Source organism: Puntigrus tetrazona, unplaced genomic scaffold (genome assembly GCF_018831695.1).
Source record: "Puntigrus tetrazona isolate hp1 unplaced genomic scaffold, ASM1883169v1 S000000116, whole genome shotgun sequence".
NCBI classification, from domain to species: Eukaryota; Metazoa; Chordata; class Actinopteri; order Cypriniformes; family Cyprinidae; genus Puntigrus; species Puntigrus tetrazona.
In genome coordinates, this window is record NW_025047793.1 from 1,054,445 (window position 1) to 1,069,648 (window position 15,204).

Below are 15,204 nucleotides of genomic sequence, written 5' to 3' on the forward strand. Positions count from 1 at the left end.
GCTGGAACAAATGTGCGCTCGTCATTTCCGCCGCGGCGCAGGCGGGAAAAACACAGGACGCCACCGCGAGGTTCGGAGAGGAACTGCGTTTATTACAAACAGCACAGAACAATCCTTACAATCATTAACACGCTTTTATTTGTTTGTTTTTTTTATTATTATCAAGACAAAGCGTTCATGAAGTCCACTTTCTGCTCCAGCTGGGCATCCAGGGCAGCCTTGGGGGGAAATAACATGTTTAAAAAAAGTTAAAATTAATTTTAAAAAATACACATTAATAATAATAAATGTCAAAATAAAACTGAATTAATAAACAAAATTACCAGTTCTCGTTTGGCCTCCTCGATTTTCACCCGCGCCAGTGCTGGACTCTAAAAAATTAAAACCAGTGTTATTGCAGTATTATATTATTATATTATATTATTTACATTTTTTATATTTTCCATTTCCATTTAAATTTTACTTACAAGTTGACGTGTTTTTATTAAATGTAATTTTTATTTTAGTTTTACTCATTTTTATTTTAGTATTAGTTATTTTAGTACTTAAAGTCAATCTAAAGTAAATCTATTTCAAACTATTTTAATTAGTTTTAATGACATATAATAGCCTGTATCTTATAAATTAGTGATGATAAACTGAGAAAAAAAGGGTAAAAAGAATGATAGCAATTATTTATTAAGACGTTCTTGTGATTATTCGATTGAATAATGCTATGACAAATTAGTCAGTTATTAATTAACCTATTAAACAACAAAACCAAGCAGTTCTTTCCTATGCAAACCTCACAAGATGGTTTTGTGCTGTAAAGGTTGTACTTACAGGACTCAAGTCAGTATACGGCTCTAGTTTCTTCTTTAAAGGAAGTGTTTCTTCTTTCAGAGCTGCGATTTTCTAAATATAGAAAAAAAGATGAGAAAAAAAAACACTGTTTAATTTATATTTTTATATATATATATATGTGTGTATATATATATATATATATATATATATATATATATATATATATATATATATTTATATTTTACATTCATGAACATATAAATTTAAATATAAAAAAAGATGTATATGAAATATAGGTTGTTTAATGTCTAAATTAATGTAATTTGTCTGCAAAATCAACACACTTGAGCACAGATCACTCAAGGCGTGATTACATCTCATTTCAGTAATTATGACGTTGCACGAATACGACCTCATCTGATGAAGTAGTTCACCTCTGATAGCTGCAGGACGGACTGATGGGTTAAAGAATCCTCCATCTGCCTTGAATCCAGCTTCTCCTGTCACAAACACACACACATTCTGTTTGTAGAAGGCCGCGTGAAAGATATTAAACGATAATTTGATATTTGGATTAAAGAGGGACACACACACACACACACACACACACACCTGTGCAATCTTATTCCTGCAAGCGAGATCTCTGGATTTCTTCTTCATGAAGTCCATGTTCAGAAGCCTCTCCTCAGCAGTAGCTGCTTCCACCTGCTGTATGTGTGTGATCTTCAGCAGATCACTGGAAAAACAGTTTTTACATTTAAACAAACTCATAAAAAAACTAAGAATAATTCTTTACATATGTTAAACACATTTACAAAAGATTAAATGGATTTAATTAGAATTATATACATAGAAATGTGTCAAATTAGATTAAAACTTTCAATAAATAATACACCTAAGTGTTTTAGTACGATACTAGTGTGTAGGCAAAATATATAATAATATATATAATAAATATTTCCACATAACATTTGATACATATTTATTTTATTTTTTTTCCAGACTATAAATTTGGAATTTATGAAAGATAGGAGAATTTTAGTATAAGCAGCCCTCACATGAAAATAATCCTATCTGGGGGTTTGTGGCAACACAACAATATAAATGATCTTCTGCGTTTTCTTACTCCTGAAGTTTTTTCCGAAGAACCACCGCTGCAGTCATTTTCTGGCGAACAGCAGAAAGTTCCCGCTGCAGCCTGCGGTCCGTCTTCTCCGCCTCCAGCACGTCATTGGTCAGTTTATTGATTGCAGGCATATAGCTGGACAGCCAAGAGAGTGAAATCAACCCCCAAAAAATAAAAGTCGCAGCGCAGATGTCAGACTTGGTCTAGTTTTAGGGTACATGCCTAAATCATCTCCTGCATGTGATTGAAATGCGTCCGAGTCTTGTTTTACCTCCCGAGTGACGTGTCTCTGAGTCGGAGCACTTCAGCGGTTTCCTCCAGCACCGACAGCAGCTCCTCCGTGGGTCTGGAAAGTCCTCCAGCCTGAAGCCCCACGGCCCGGAGAAGCACTTCCTGCAGATGAGCTCCTGTCAAGGACCACAGGGAAAGTCAGTGAACCCCCGGATAAGTGCACCCCTACAGAACTGATGTGCATGTGTGAGGCTGACCGTCGCTGCTGTACTCCTCTGTCTTCTGCTCGAGGTCCTCGACGAGCAGCTCGGTCTCTCGGCGTCTCATCTCGCTGCTCTCCGCCAGGTCCCACAGGATCTCCACCGTCCGTGTGTTCACTTCAAACTCCGGCACCGGCTGCTCCCCGAACACCTTCTTCAGCCACCGGCTCACCTGCGGTCACACAACACACGCAGATGCTCTGTAATCAACATTTACTGATAAAATAAAACCAAGTGTCTGGTGTCAGAACATCATGGTATGTTGATATGATTGTTGACATTCATATAAACCTTTCTCCACGGCATTACTATTGGACTTATTCAAAAACACAATAGTGCCATGGTTGAATATCTTTTTGCTGAGGTATTTTGTTCTTTCTGATTTGTTCACATTTACCATACAAGGAACAGAATAACAAACACGCGTGCGTTAAAACTGTGTTTTTAGAACAGATAAACATAAGCGGAACCGCAGCGAGCATTTACGCGTTTAAAGCCATTTCCATCGCTTTATTGGCTTGGTATGTAACGCTAATATATTCCACAAAGATATTAACTCACGATTTTGCTTTTCTCGCACATTTCCCACGAACTGTGTGTCACATACAGTCTAAGTTTCTCGATAAAATTCAGATCAGAGCAGCTCTACATCCCGCCACTGAATTTGTTCTTCTATTTCCGGGTTCTCATTGCGCGTTTCTCATTGGCTGCTCAAATGAAAAATCTACCAATGGGATGATGATGATTCTTCTTCTTCTTCTTCTATAATACACACACACACACACACACACACACACATATATATATATTCCCTTTTTATAGATTTAAAACACATATGAAATATGAAGAGGTTTTTTTAGATAACAGGCGTTTTTCTTTAATTTCCAAAAGTCACGTTTTTTGTTATTTTTTGTAACGTTTTATTGTGTTGGTTTTGCTGTTTTTCTGTCTTTCTTAATTAAAACAATCCAACTGCGGTTTGATCAAGATTCACTGGAATGCACAATGACAACAAAAATAAGATTTTTGGGTTTTAGAGAAGTTACCTGGTTTTGCAAACGAACTCTCCGTACGTATGAAAATAGATATAAATAAAAAAAATACAAGTAATAAATGTCTAAATAATATAAAGTAACAGAAATGCATATTTACAAATGCATTTTGCTAAAATAATACATTTTGGTGGGAATTCTTTGAAAAATAAGTGTCAAGGAAAGATTTTGTTCCTCTTTTGGATAATCGTCTGTTAAATACATAAATGTATTATATCACTTAAATCAACACACGCGCTGTTTAACGGACACGAGTTAAACGTTATATCTCCGCGAATAAAAGTCTCGCCGTCGCGTCGCCGAACTACATCCGGGTCAGTCGCTGACCTTTCCTATATGAGCTGCGCTCGCGACCTCCATTTCCTTCACTCAGCCGGCCGCTGCAGGAGGACACAAGCTCGAGCTCCCGCCACACAAACTCTCCGTAAACATGCTCTCCGTTCGCGTCGCGGCGGCTCTGGCCCGCGCCCTGCCCCGACGGGCCGGACTCGTAAGTGTGCTCCCGCGGGGTTTTTTCGCGCGTCTCGCTGAAAGTCAGCGGGGAAATGGCGTGAAGGTGCGCGGCGCCATCTTGCGCGGTGAAGGGCCTGCGTCTGCCGCCTTTCTTTTAGCTCGATTTCTCTGTCGTTTCGGCTGCAGCTGCGTGTGTTTTAAGAGAACGCAATCTACGTCTTTTGCGTTTACGTTTAAACTCGAAAAGCGTGTGATTGCGCGTTTAGGAAGGCTGTGCTCAATGAATGACTTTCCCAATTGAAGGTCAGGAAATGCTGCTCGGGTGTGTGACATGTCAGCTGTCATTAACTACTATGTAAACTTAGAGTGTTTTTAACGTTTTAGTGCGTCCATAATCGATCGCTTTGTACCTGCACTGTATTTTATTCTTCGTCTGTGCAGAGGTTTGGCTGAAGACAGGGTGCCGCATTATCTCTACAGGCAATTACTCTACGATTTAATCCGTATTAAAAGTTAAACGCATGCACTTTTAGTGTTTCTAGTTGGTCCGCTTTTAAAAGCGTTATTTGACATTGGGTTTATCTGCAGCGACGTGCTTGTTGATGTCCCGTGAAGGTCAAGGGCTCGCTTGGGTTCAGGATCTTAAACCTGTGTTAATCTCAAGTGTGTTTATAACCAATGTGTCGTCAATTGCAGGTTTCCAAGAATGTTGCTGCGGCTGCATGCGTCGGAGCGAAGAACCTGCACACCGCCAGGCCGTGGCTGCAGAAGACAGGTCACTAAGACGCTTTCTGTCTGGATTTGGTTTGAAGTTCTGGGTCATGCGTGCTCAAAGCGCTCTGCCTCGTTTCTCAGGCACGGCGGAGGTGTCCAGTATTCTGGAGGAGAAGATTCTTGGAGCCGACACTGGTGCTGATCTGGAGGAGACCGGCCGCGTGCTGTCCATCGGAGACGGTATCGCTCGTGTTTACGGGCTGAGGAACGTTCAGGCTGAAGAGATGGTGGAGTTCTCCTCCGGTCTGAAGGTGAGTGAGGGCTGAGAGGTCATGACTCCAGGAGTCCAGATCCTTTAAGACTCACAGTACAATGTACATGGGTTTTGGCTTTTGCTTTATCTCTGATAGTATATTGTAGACCAATGTTTTGAGATATGGGTGCATATGCTTAGTCAAGGAATTTTTCTATCTATCTTGTTAGGTGTTAATTGCACTAAAGAATGTCAGCAGTGTAGCTTAATGCATAGCTTAACTCTTTTTGATGTGAACTCAGAGTAGACTTTGTCCACAATAAGTTTGAATATTTATATTAATGTAAAATAGCTTGTTTTTTGTATTGGGGTTTTTTTTGTTGCCTAAAATGGTCTGAATCTGACACTAAATGTGTACTATGCATTTTTTACATTTTATGTTACAGTAATGTAGTATTAAAATGATATTTAAATATAGAGTATTTGGTATGAATTGGTGTAATGAACTGGGGTTGTATTGTTTTTGGTTAATTGGCTTTCTCTCCACAGGGCATGTCTCTGAACTTGGAGCCTGATAACGTCGGTGTTGTGGTGTTCGGTAACGACAAGCTGATCAAGGAGGGTGACATCGTCAAGAGAACGGAGCCATCGTGGACGTTCCTGTCGGAGAGGAGCTGCTCGGCCGTGTGGTGGACGCTCTGGGAAACCCCATCGACGGCAAGGTCTGACCACCAACCGGATGCTCGCGTGTGTTTTAACTGCTTTAGCTGTCATACTCAAGTTGACCGATCGGTCTCCGTTCCTCCTCCAAAGGGACCCCTGGGCTCTAATCAGCGTAGGCGTGTGGGTCTGAAGGCCCCTGGCATTATCCCCCGCATCTCTGTGAGGGAGCCCATGCAGACGGGCATCAAAGCCGTGGACAGTCTGGTGCCCATTGGCCGTGGCCAGAGAGAGCTGATCATCGGAGACCGACAGACTGGGTAAGATGGCCACCCGGTGAATATAAATGCTCTCTTCGTCTGCTCTCGCTCATTCGTTTCCACTCGCTTCCTCCAGCAAAACCGCCATTGCCATCGACACCATCATCAACCAGAAGCGCTTCAACGATGGCACCGAGGAGAAAAAGAAGCTGTACTGCATCTACGTGGCCATCGGTCAGAAGAGATCCACCGTGGCCCAGCTGGTGAAGAGGCTGACGGACGCCGATGCTATGAAGTACACCATTGTGGTGTCCGCCACCGCGTCCGACGCCGCTCCCCTGCAGTACCTGGCTCCGTACTCCGGCTGCTCCATGGGAGAGTACTTCAGGGACAACGGCAAGCACGCCCTCATCATCTACGACGATCTCTCCAAGCAGGTGAGAACTCTACTAAAGCTGAGGCCTAACCCTAAACTCCAGGACTCCATTTAAACTCTTATTGGATGTAGGCTTGCCACGCTGATCAATAGAGGCTTGGTTTGTACACCGCTACTTTATTCCCTGCCACACTATTGGCTGTCCTTGCTTGCATACTAGTGACCCTGTTTAATACATTGGTTCAGATATCAGTCAAACTTGGTACTTTTCCCATATTTTATAGCGCTACGCTACATGGGAATTAAAGCTGCGTGATTGGATTATGAATATTGTAAATGGGGGATTTAATAATCCCTGCACGTTTCCCCATAATGTGCAGCAGTTCTCTCTTAGATCCGAGCAGCTAATTATTGGTTGAGGTTTGCGCCGGCTTGCTTTACAGTAAATGCTGCCTCATGCAAACTACATCTGCCAAGTTTGGAGTGCTTTTTAAATGTGGATCACTTTAATGTTCACTAGGAGCATGCACCAGAAACACTTCTCAAAAGAAACATTAAGGGCTTTCTGTGGGTTCAAAGCATTGAACTTGACACAGCAGCCGTAATTGCAGTTTATTATTATTATTATTAAATGCAATGCCAAAAAGCAGTCCTAATGGTAATCGCCAAATAATGCTGCACTTTATAGTTTACCACATGCATGCTCAGACTGTCCCAACATGAATGAGGATGCTGTTTTAAAATGGTAAAAAGTTTTGAATGCAGGAAATGATCAAGTTTGCCCTCTTCAGGCCGTTGCCTACCGTCAAATGTCCCTGCTTCTGCGCCGTCCCCCCGGTCGTGAGGCCTACCCCGGCGACGTCTTCTACCTGCACTCCCGTCTGCTGGAGAGAGCGGCCAAGATGAACGACAACTTCGGCGGCGGATCCCTCACCGCCCTGCCCGTGATCGAGACCCAGGCCGGAGACGTGTCCGCTTACATTCCCACCAACGTCATCTCCATCACCGACGGACAGGTGAGCTGCCGCACGCATGGATCTTCTGCACCGTCTGTGACTTTATAGCTGATCTTCTCAATCTCTTCCTGCAGATTTTCTTGGAGACGGAGTTGTTCTACAAGGGTATCCGTCCCGCTATTAACGTGGGTCTGTCTGTGTCCCGTGTAGGCTCTGCTGCCCAGACCAGGGCCATGAAGCAGGTTTGTTTTGGCTCCCAGTTGATGCTCCTGAGCTAATTGTGAAACCTGCTATAAAGCGCCTCTTTCTTTGTTCTCCAGGTGGCTGGTACCATGAAGCTGGAGCTGGCCCAGTACCGCGAGGTGGCTGCCTTCGCCCAGTTCGGTTCTGATCTGGATGCCGCCACACAGCAGCTGCTGAACCGAGGCGTGCGGCTCACGGAGCTGCTCAAGCAGGGCCAGTACTGTAAGTGCACTGCTGCCCCCTAGTGCTCAGGAGGACGGCTTCACTCAAACTACAGTTTCGTAACGTTCCTGTGCTGTTTTGTCTCGTTAAGCTCCCATGGCCATTGAGGAGCAGGTGGCCGTCATTTATGCTGGTGTGAGAGGACACTTGGACAAGATGGAGCCTAGCAAGATCACCAAATTCGAGAAGGCCTTCCTTCAGCACGTCATCAGCCAGCATCAGGATCTGCTCGCAGCCATCAGGCAAGTTTTGAGCGTTGCTAGAGAAGAACAGCCAGTGAATGTGGAGTTTCGCTTCTAAATGTTTGTACTCCTTGTGTTTCAGGAGCGACGGTAAAATTTCAGAGGCCTCTGACGCAAAACTCAAGGAGGTTGTGCTCAACTTCCTCTCAAGCTTCGAGTAGACTTCGTTTCCTGTATCGCTAATGTTTTGTCCATGTTTGCATAGTGCTTCTGCTTAAATTTATACAAACCCTAAAGAAGAATTCAAGTGGCACTTGATCCTCAATGTACAGAAATCTCCTAACAGAGAATAAAGTGTTCCAACTCCATTCGTGTGTGTGGTGTTTTTATTTATTTTTTGATTTTGCTAATAGCCATGACCATAGCCTAGGTGTTAAGGAGAGTTATCTAAACGCTGCGTGTCAATCATGGCTTATTAGACCTGAAAGCACATGATTGATTGAATTTAAACAAAGCTCAAACTAATCAGTTAACTTTTGAATGGTCGTTCAGGTCTGGTCTTAATTACTGCATGTCAAGTGCTTTGTAAAATTGATAAGAAAAAATCTTACACCTTGCTAACTGTCAATATCAGGGTTTTTTAGACTCATCTTAGAATTTCAAAACCTGCCCGTGTTTGTGCTGTAATTTGAGTCCTGAGCTTCTGTATCTGCTCAGGGCAGGTAACGGTGTTTATAGCTCATGCAAACTGCAAGCTTTGACAGCCATAGTGTTTAAGATTTTTTTTTTTTTTTTTGAGAATTAAAGGTTTGCATGAGCGCTAAAATCTGAGATCAAGTCTGACTGCGTTGCCTAAAATAAAAGTAATAGCTTGGAAATGAAGTTTTTCAAACCCCCTAACCTAGTTTTTAATTGCCTGAGCGGTCTGGTTGAGGTCATTTCAGGGCAGTTTCACACATTCTACCACTAGAGACAGTCAAAGGAAACGTCTCTGTGTTTGTAGTTCATGACTGCAGCAGCAGATGGAGGCAGCAGCATTCAGCACAGAGACGGCAGAGCGCTTGAGCTCCATGAGTCCACTAGGAGCTGACTAAGGTTTAAATCTAGCTGTATAGGAGCATGCTTGCACCACCTAATGAGAAATACGAGTATATGACACCATACAGATACAGAACTGCCATTATTTCCGAGAGCACACACCCATCTCTGTAAAGACATCATCTAGCTGCTTTCAGGACACACCTCAGAAAACACAGAGCGTCCGGCATCAGTCGCCAAAGGACCATTACATGTTGATCTCTCTGCGTCTCATCAGAACCAAACTCCTGGATCCAGTTCTGAATCTCAGTCATAGCACAGGAATCTGAAAAAAAATAATTTTAAGCGTAAATGTTGTATCTTGGCGTGTGTGTAAGATGCTGTTTTTCCAGGTTCTTTGCACACGGTGACGTCCTGAAGAACTGATTCTGTGTTATTTCTTCTCGCCTTTTTGTTTAAAATCTGTAACCGTTACTGATATTCTGAAGCGCAATAGTACTTGATATCCTTAAAATATCTCACAATTTTACTACACTATATAGAAAGATGGTTCTTCACATACGGGAACTATTCTGTTTAGAAGCGTATCTCCCTGATTTTGCTGTGTTAGAGCTTAGGTGTCTTTAAATGCACCTCATTATTGATTTTCTGGAGCTCATGCATCCACCTACACAGACCATCAACATCAACACATCCTCAACAGGCCATTGATTTCTTTCTATAAATGTTAACTTTCACATTCTGAACTGCTTTCCTACAGGTACACTATTACACAAGTATACTATTCCTGAAAGGTTATTCAATAAGACTAACTGCAGAACCTTCGAAGCGTGTTTATTAACCAAACTTCAAAATAAAGGTTCTTCTATGATTCCATGAATTATCTCTAACATTTACGAGACATTTTCAATACACAGGTTTCTTTGCACTTTTAAAAACTAAGGGCAGGTGTTACTCAGCAATGCTGCAGTAGAACCACGCTACTTTTCAGTTCTTAAAAGAACCAATCTATGGAACCTTCTAAAGAACCTTGAATGAATGGATGTTCTAGTGATACTCAAGGTTTTGGGAGTCCCAAACATGTATGCAAGGTCAAAAACACTTTCATTTTCTAACGATATGCATTTATTTTTACCTTATTTCTTTAACGACTCCCAAACGATTCATTTGAACTACTCCAGTGATTCGTCGAAGCAGTGTTTGTGAGCTTTTATGCTCCAAAAAATGAATCTGCACTTTCGTTAAGACCAAAGCCAAAACACCAAGAAGTGGGCGGACAACATGCTGACGTCAACAAGAAGCGGCTTGGGAATCGCTTTAAAAACGATTCGTTTTAATGATTCAGAGTCGACTCTTTCTTTCATTCACTCAGAGCTGCGTATAAAGCTCACTTTTCCAACATCCATAATAAAAGGGGCACTTTCAATTCATGAAACAACTGATGCCAATAAAGAAACTTTTTTTATGAGTAAGCGCTTGATCAATTGGATATTTAGATAATAAGTTGTTCTTTTTCTAAGGTTTTTTAGGATGCCAGTGTTTCCAGATTTTTAAATCTTCCTCATTGAACCCCTTTTAGAATCTGCTATTGTTACGAGCCAAAAGCCCTGATCTGGTTCTGTTTAGAAAGTTTTTTTTTCTTGAGAGTGTATTTATACAATGTTTTGCTTCATTACCGCAGGCAGGAGAAGATGTTATATACCAGCGGGATACAGTACACACACCTCTACTGAAAGCTTACGATCACACACACACACACACACACACACTGATCTCCCATGTGTAAAATTCTCTGCTGCTATATTTACACACGTGTGTAGAGGCTCTGGTATTATTACGTCCCGTGGTAGAAGTTTTTAATATGACAAACACACTCTTGGCACGAGGACTTGGAAGGTCTGATGCTTTTGTGTGTGTGTGTGTGTGAGTGTGTGTGTGTGTGTGTGTGTGTGTGTGTGTGTGTGTGTGTGTGTGTGTGTGTGTGTGTGTGTGTGTGTGTGTGTGTGTGTGTGTGTGTGTGTGTGTGTGTGTGTGTGTGTGTGTGTGTGTGTGTGTGTGTGTGTGTGTGTGTGTGTGTGTGTGTGTGTGTGTGTGTGTGTGTGTGTGTGTGAGTGTGTGTGTGTGTGTGTGTGTGTGTGTGTGTGTGTGTGTGTGTGTGTGTGTGTGTGTGTGTGTGTGTGTGTGTGTGTGTGTGTGTGTGTGTGTGTGTGTGTGTGTGTGTGTGTGTGTGTGTGTGTGTGTGTGTGTGTGTGTGTGTGTGTGTGTGTGTGTGTGTGTGTGTGTGTGTGTGTGTGTGTGAGCACGCATCTATAAACCAGACCGGATGTTTCAGGCCTGCTGTATGAGCTTGCGTCATTTGAGATGAGGTTCAGTGGTGAATCCACGTCTGAGAATCTAGACATCAGCACACGTGGATAAGAAGGGGTTCAGGTTTAATGAGGAGCAACACAGAGACGCAGATATTGAATAAAAGCAAAGTATTGCATGAGCAGCAATGTATGCTGATATAAACACGGCTGGGAGCGCAGAGCAGTTGTATTTCGTACTAATGTTTTGTACACAGCCTATAGTCTGGCTTATGTTTTGAATTACAATTACTATTTTACTAGGCTTTATTTCCAGTTAAATTACAGTAAAATCCTCTCTAGGCTTTATATTTTATAAAATGCATGTTATTGATCTTATTGTCTTTTGATAACACTTTACTTAAAGGCTTTATGTAGAACGCATTAATACACATATTTAGTTTTTAAATAATTTTAAAATGCATAGTCTATCAATGAACTGATAAATGTTTTAATTACAGTACTTAAAATGATCCACGAGATCCATGTGCAATGCATTAAAAGGTGCATTACTAAGCATAATTATGTAATAAATATTAATGTATTAAAGCAATGCTTTTTTGGCCTTTATCATTTGAATGTTTAATATGAAACCTTTTTTTTCAGAGAATTTGTGAATATGCGTTTTTTTTTTTAAGTAAGTGGTTGCATCAATTTATTTTAGCTACTTTTAAATAAATTTTGTTTAAAATTTAGATTAAATTTAGCTATAAATAGTTTGCAACCATTTACCTTAAACAAAATGTAGTATGATATATTGCTCAGTCAATATGACAAAGTTGGTCTAGATTTATTTTCTTCATTTGAGTGTCACTTGTTTTATCGTATATGATTAATGAGTGAATATTATTCAAAATAAAACGAATGCTACCGCGAGAAGGGAAACATGCTCCATGACTAATGACTTAATGGACGGTGATTTTAATAAGCTGCTTTTCTGGTGCTTTGTTAGCTTTTCTGGTCACCATTATATGGCATGTTTTAACAGCATGGAAAAGAGCAGCATGAATAATCTTCCACAGAAAGCCAACGAGGATTGATACGATAATGTTCAGTTTCGTATGCAAACTACTCCTTGAAATCCCCTTCGGAGTCTAAAAATAGGTTAGGCTGCTTTAAAAGTGCTCTCCAGAGAGAGAAGATCATCCGAACGCCACAGATGATTTCATAAAGGCCATATTTTTTATTCTATTGCTGTTTATCGGCGAGATGAAAGCTTTAAATGGTGGAATCAGCCAAAATGGATCAACCGTCTGGAAAACGGCTCCATTTCCTGTGTTTTTGCTTCACTTTCTGTGAAAGCCATTATCTATGTGCCACTATACACACACATACTCTATATAATACAAAACACACACACGCCAGGTCATTTCCTTTCCACGGTAAAGCAAGATGATCCAGTGGAGTGTTTTTTGGTCTAAACACACACACAGAGGGTCATGTTTTTCCTATCGGACATCATTAGCTCATTACAGAGATGATGTCAGTGTTTGGGGCTGGTTCTGTTTATCTGATTCACCTGCGCCGTGTGACCCGTTCAGCCTCCACAGAGGTTTTCTTTGACGAAAGCTCTCTAAATAATCAGATCTGCTCCACCTGGGCCCCAGACAGCATCTGACAGACTTCTGATGTTTTAATAGAGAAGACCCTCCAGAACTTTTTCCCCTCTTGTTCGTTCCAGGTAAACAGATTTTTTGCTGTGTTTAGTTGTTTGACTGGCTTTCTAAGGTTCTTCTCTCCCGATGCCAGCGTTACAAACACCCATCCAGACGTCCAGCTGGGACTGGAGCTGGAACTGAGAGTGGAATGAACGTCAGTCTGTTTGGGCTACGAGACGTGAGACCTGTTCAAAGCTTTCTGGGGTTTCAACGCTGAAAAAGCAAGTCCTGGGAGTCCTGGCGTATTTGATCGATATTTGTCAGCCTACCTGGTCTCATGGCATAAACGTGCACTTTTTAGTGAGACATGAAATACGTACCAACAAATACACAGTTTCCAAAAGAAATGAACGCTAGAGGCAGTAAAACTCTATTCCTCTTGAGTTTCGATTAATAAAAGCGCAATTTTCACACAATTACCAGAAGAACATCATGTTATGACTTCAAAACAATACTAATATGCTGCAATATTTGAAATCTGATGCTTCTGAACGTTAGAATCAAACACATCCAGCTTCATATCTATGGATTTTCATAAACGGTAGGTTTGTTCGGTGCTCCGGTTCAATCCCGTGCAACTACAGTTCGACAAAACCGTTCATAAAAGGAAGTAGAAATGGCACGACTGCATTAGAAAATGACTTTTTATATCAGTTTTGCATTTGTTAAAACTATCAGGCAGGTTTAGGGTTGGATTTGATGTAGGGTATATTTCCAACGCTTTTAGCGACAGTCCACGGATACTTTCAACGTAGCAACGCAATAAAAAAGTGCCAGGGTTCACATATTGAACTTGTGTTTTAACACCACTCAGTGGACATTTCTTATTTAAACTGTGGTGAAAAGTGCAGTAAAGCATGTAAAAACAGCGTAGATTTCTCAGAGACCAGGTTTACTCTGATTCGTTCGAGCGTTTTTTCCCAAACACATGCTCACCCTTCCTGCGTGTTTGTGCGTAAGGAGGCTAAGTACCTGAATAATAGCTTCCATGTGCGATCTGCTTCACACACACACACACACACACACACACACATCCCTGAATGTTATCCATCACACACGCTCATCTATCTCCGCTGAGGTGTCTTTGAGGTTTGTATTTCCTCCGCTCGTCTCCTAAAGCCTCGTCCATCCGGCCTGCAGCGGAACACGCAACAGAAGCTGATAATCAGAGCCTGTTGTTGTACTTTTACCCCGTACTCTCATTTCTGAGAAAACGACAAGAATAATATTTATGAGGTTAGGAAATTGCTAAATTGTTGAAAATGGCTTACATCTTCACAACCTTTTGAGCTAGGAATGTTGTGGGTTGGGAGCGTGTTGGCATGCTGTTGTTTCCCGCGGGACAGACATTCAGCTCGTCCTTCAGTTTGAGAAAACAAGCAAGAATCGCATTTACAGGAAGGCACTTATAGAAGTCCGCTGGGGGCAAGATGTTTTAAAATTCAGCAATAAGACTTTAAGTTATTGATACAGTATTTAAATAATTTCAATATTTTGTGTCATCTAAAAAATATATATATGAAACTGGAAGTACTGTTTATATAATGAATATAATCACAACGAATTACATACACACACATACATATATATACGTGTGTGTGTGTGTGTGTGTGTGTGTGCGCGTGCGTGTGTGTGTGTGTGTGTGTGTGTGTGTGTGTGTGTGTGTGAGTGTGTGTGTGTGTGTGTGTGAGTGTGTGTGTGTGTGTGTGTGTGTGTGTGTGTGTGTGTGTGTGTGTGTGTGTGTGTGTGTGTGTGTGTGTGTGTGTGTGTGTGTGTGTGTGTGTGTGTGTGTGTGTGTGTGTGTGTGTGTGTGTGTGTGTGTGTGTGTGTGTGTGTGTGTGTGTGTGTGTGTGTGTGTGTGTGTGTGTGTGTGTGTGTGTGTGTGTGTGTGTGTGTGTGTGTGTGTGTGTGTGTGTGTGTGTGTGTGTGTGTGTGTGTGTGTGTGTGTGTGTGTGTGTGTGTGTGTGTGTGTGTGTGTGTGTGTGTGTGTGTGTGAGAGTGTGTGTGTGTGTGTGTGTGTGTGTGTGTGTGTGTGTGTGTGTGTGTGTGTGTGTGTGTGTGTGTGTGTGTGTGTGTGTGTGTGTGTGTGTGTGTGTGTGTGTGTGTGTGTGTGTGTGTGTGTGTGTGTGTGTGTGTGTGTGTGTGTGTGTGTGTGTGTGTGTGTGTGTGTGTGTGTGTGTGTGTGTGTGTGTGTGTGTGTGTGTGTGCGCGCACTTCTATTAGACCTGAAACATTCCAGTGAAAAAGCAATGTAAAACCAACCCAAGTAGTTTTCTTGTCTTTCTTGGTTTAGCTGGTCAGGTCAAGTGGTCAAGTGCCCAATCCATTAAACTACACCTGTTTGGGAAAAAGCTTAGTAGCCAGATAAGACCAGCAAAACACTTTAGGTCAG

General features: G+C 41.8%; 2 protein-coding genes across 2 annotated transcripts; one reads left to right on the plus strand and one right to left on the minus strand.

Moving 5' to 3' along the window:
* Positions 1-9: 9 nt before the first annotated feature.
* On the minus strand, positions 10-3,102 carry haus1 (HAUS augmin-like complex, subunit 1). The gene is made up of 9 exons (XM_043229925.1): positions 2,962-3,102; positions 2,398-2,572; positions 2,181-2,316; positions 1,910-2,044; positions 1,396-1,519; positions 1,218-1,283; positions 823-894; positions 324-371; positions 10-218 (listed from the first exon to the last, which is right to left on the minus strand). The coding sequence occupies exons 1-9, from the start codon at positions 2,980-2,982 to the stop codon at positions 162-164; spliced, it is 834 nt and encodes a 277-aa protein (XP_043085860.1). The 5' UTR covers positions 2,983-3,102; the 3' UTR covers positions 10-161.
* A 684-nt stretch (positions 3,103-3,786) lies between these two features.
* atp5fa1 (ATP synthase F1 subunit alpha) lies at positions 3,787-8,139 on the plus strand. Its single transcript, XM_043229920.1, is given in 12 exon segments — positions 3,787-3,942; positions 4,602-4,680; positions 4,761-4,930; positions 5,422-5,509; positions 5,512-5,594; positions 5,686-5,852; positions 5,929-6,229; positions 6,960-7,184; positions 7,259-7,366; positions 7,445-7,589; positions 7,681-7,831; positions 7,914-8,139. Coding segments are annotated over 12 exon segments (1,656 nt in total). The 5' UTR covers positions 3,787-3,882; the 3' UTR covers positions 7,993-8,139.
* The last annotated feature ends 7,065 nt before the right edge of the window (positions 8,140-15,204 follow it).

Bases quoted from the DNA above. Each gene is read 5' to 3' on its own strand.
- haus1 (XM_043229925.1), bottom strand. From the start codon at position 2,982: ATGTGCGAGAAAAGCAAAATC. The intron at 2,045-2,180 runs GTAAAACAAGAC...TTGGCTGTCCAG, and splicing joins AGAGACACGTCACTCGGGAG to CTATATGCCTGCAATCAATA. The intron at 219-323 runs GTAATTTTGTTT...TTTCCCCCCAAG, and splicing joins AGGAGGCCAAACGAGAACTG to GCTGCCCTGGATGCCCAGCT.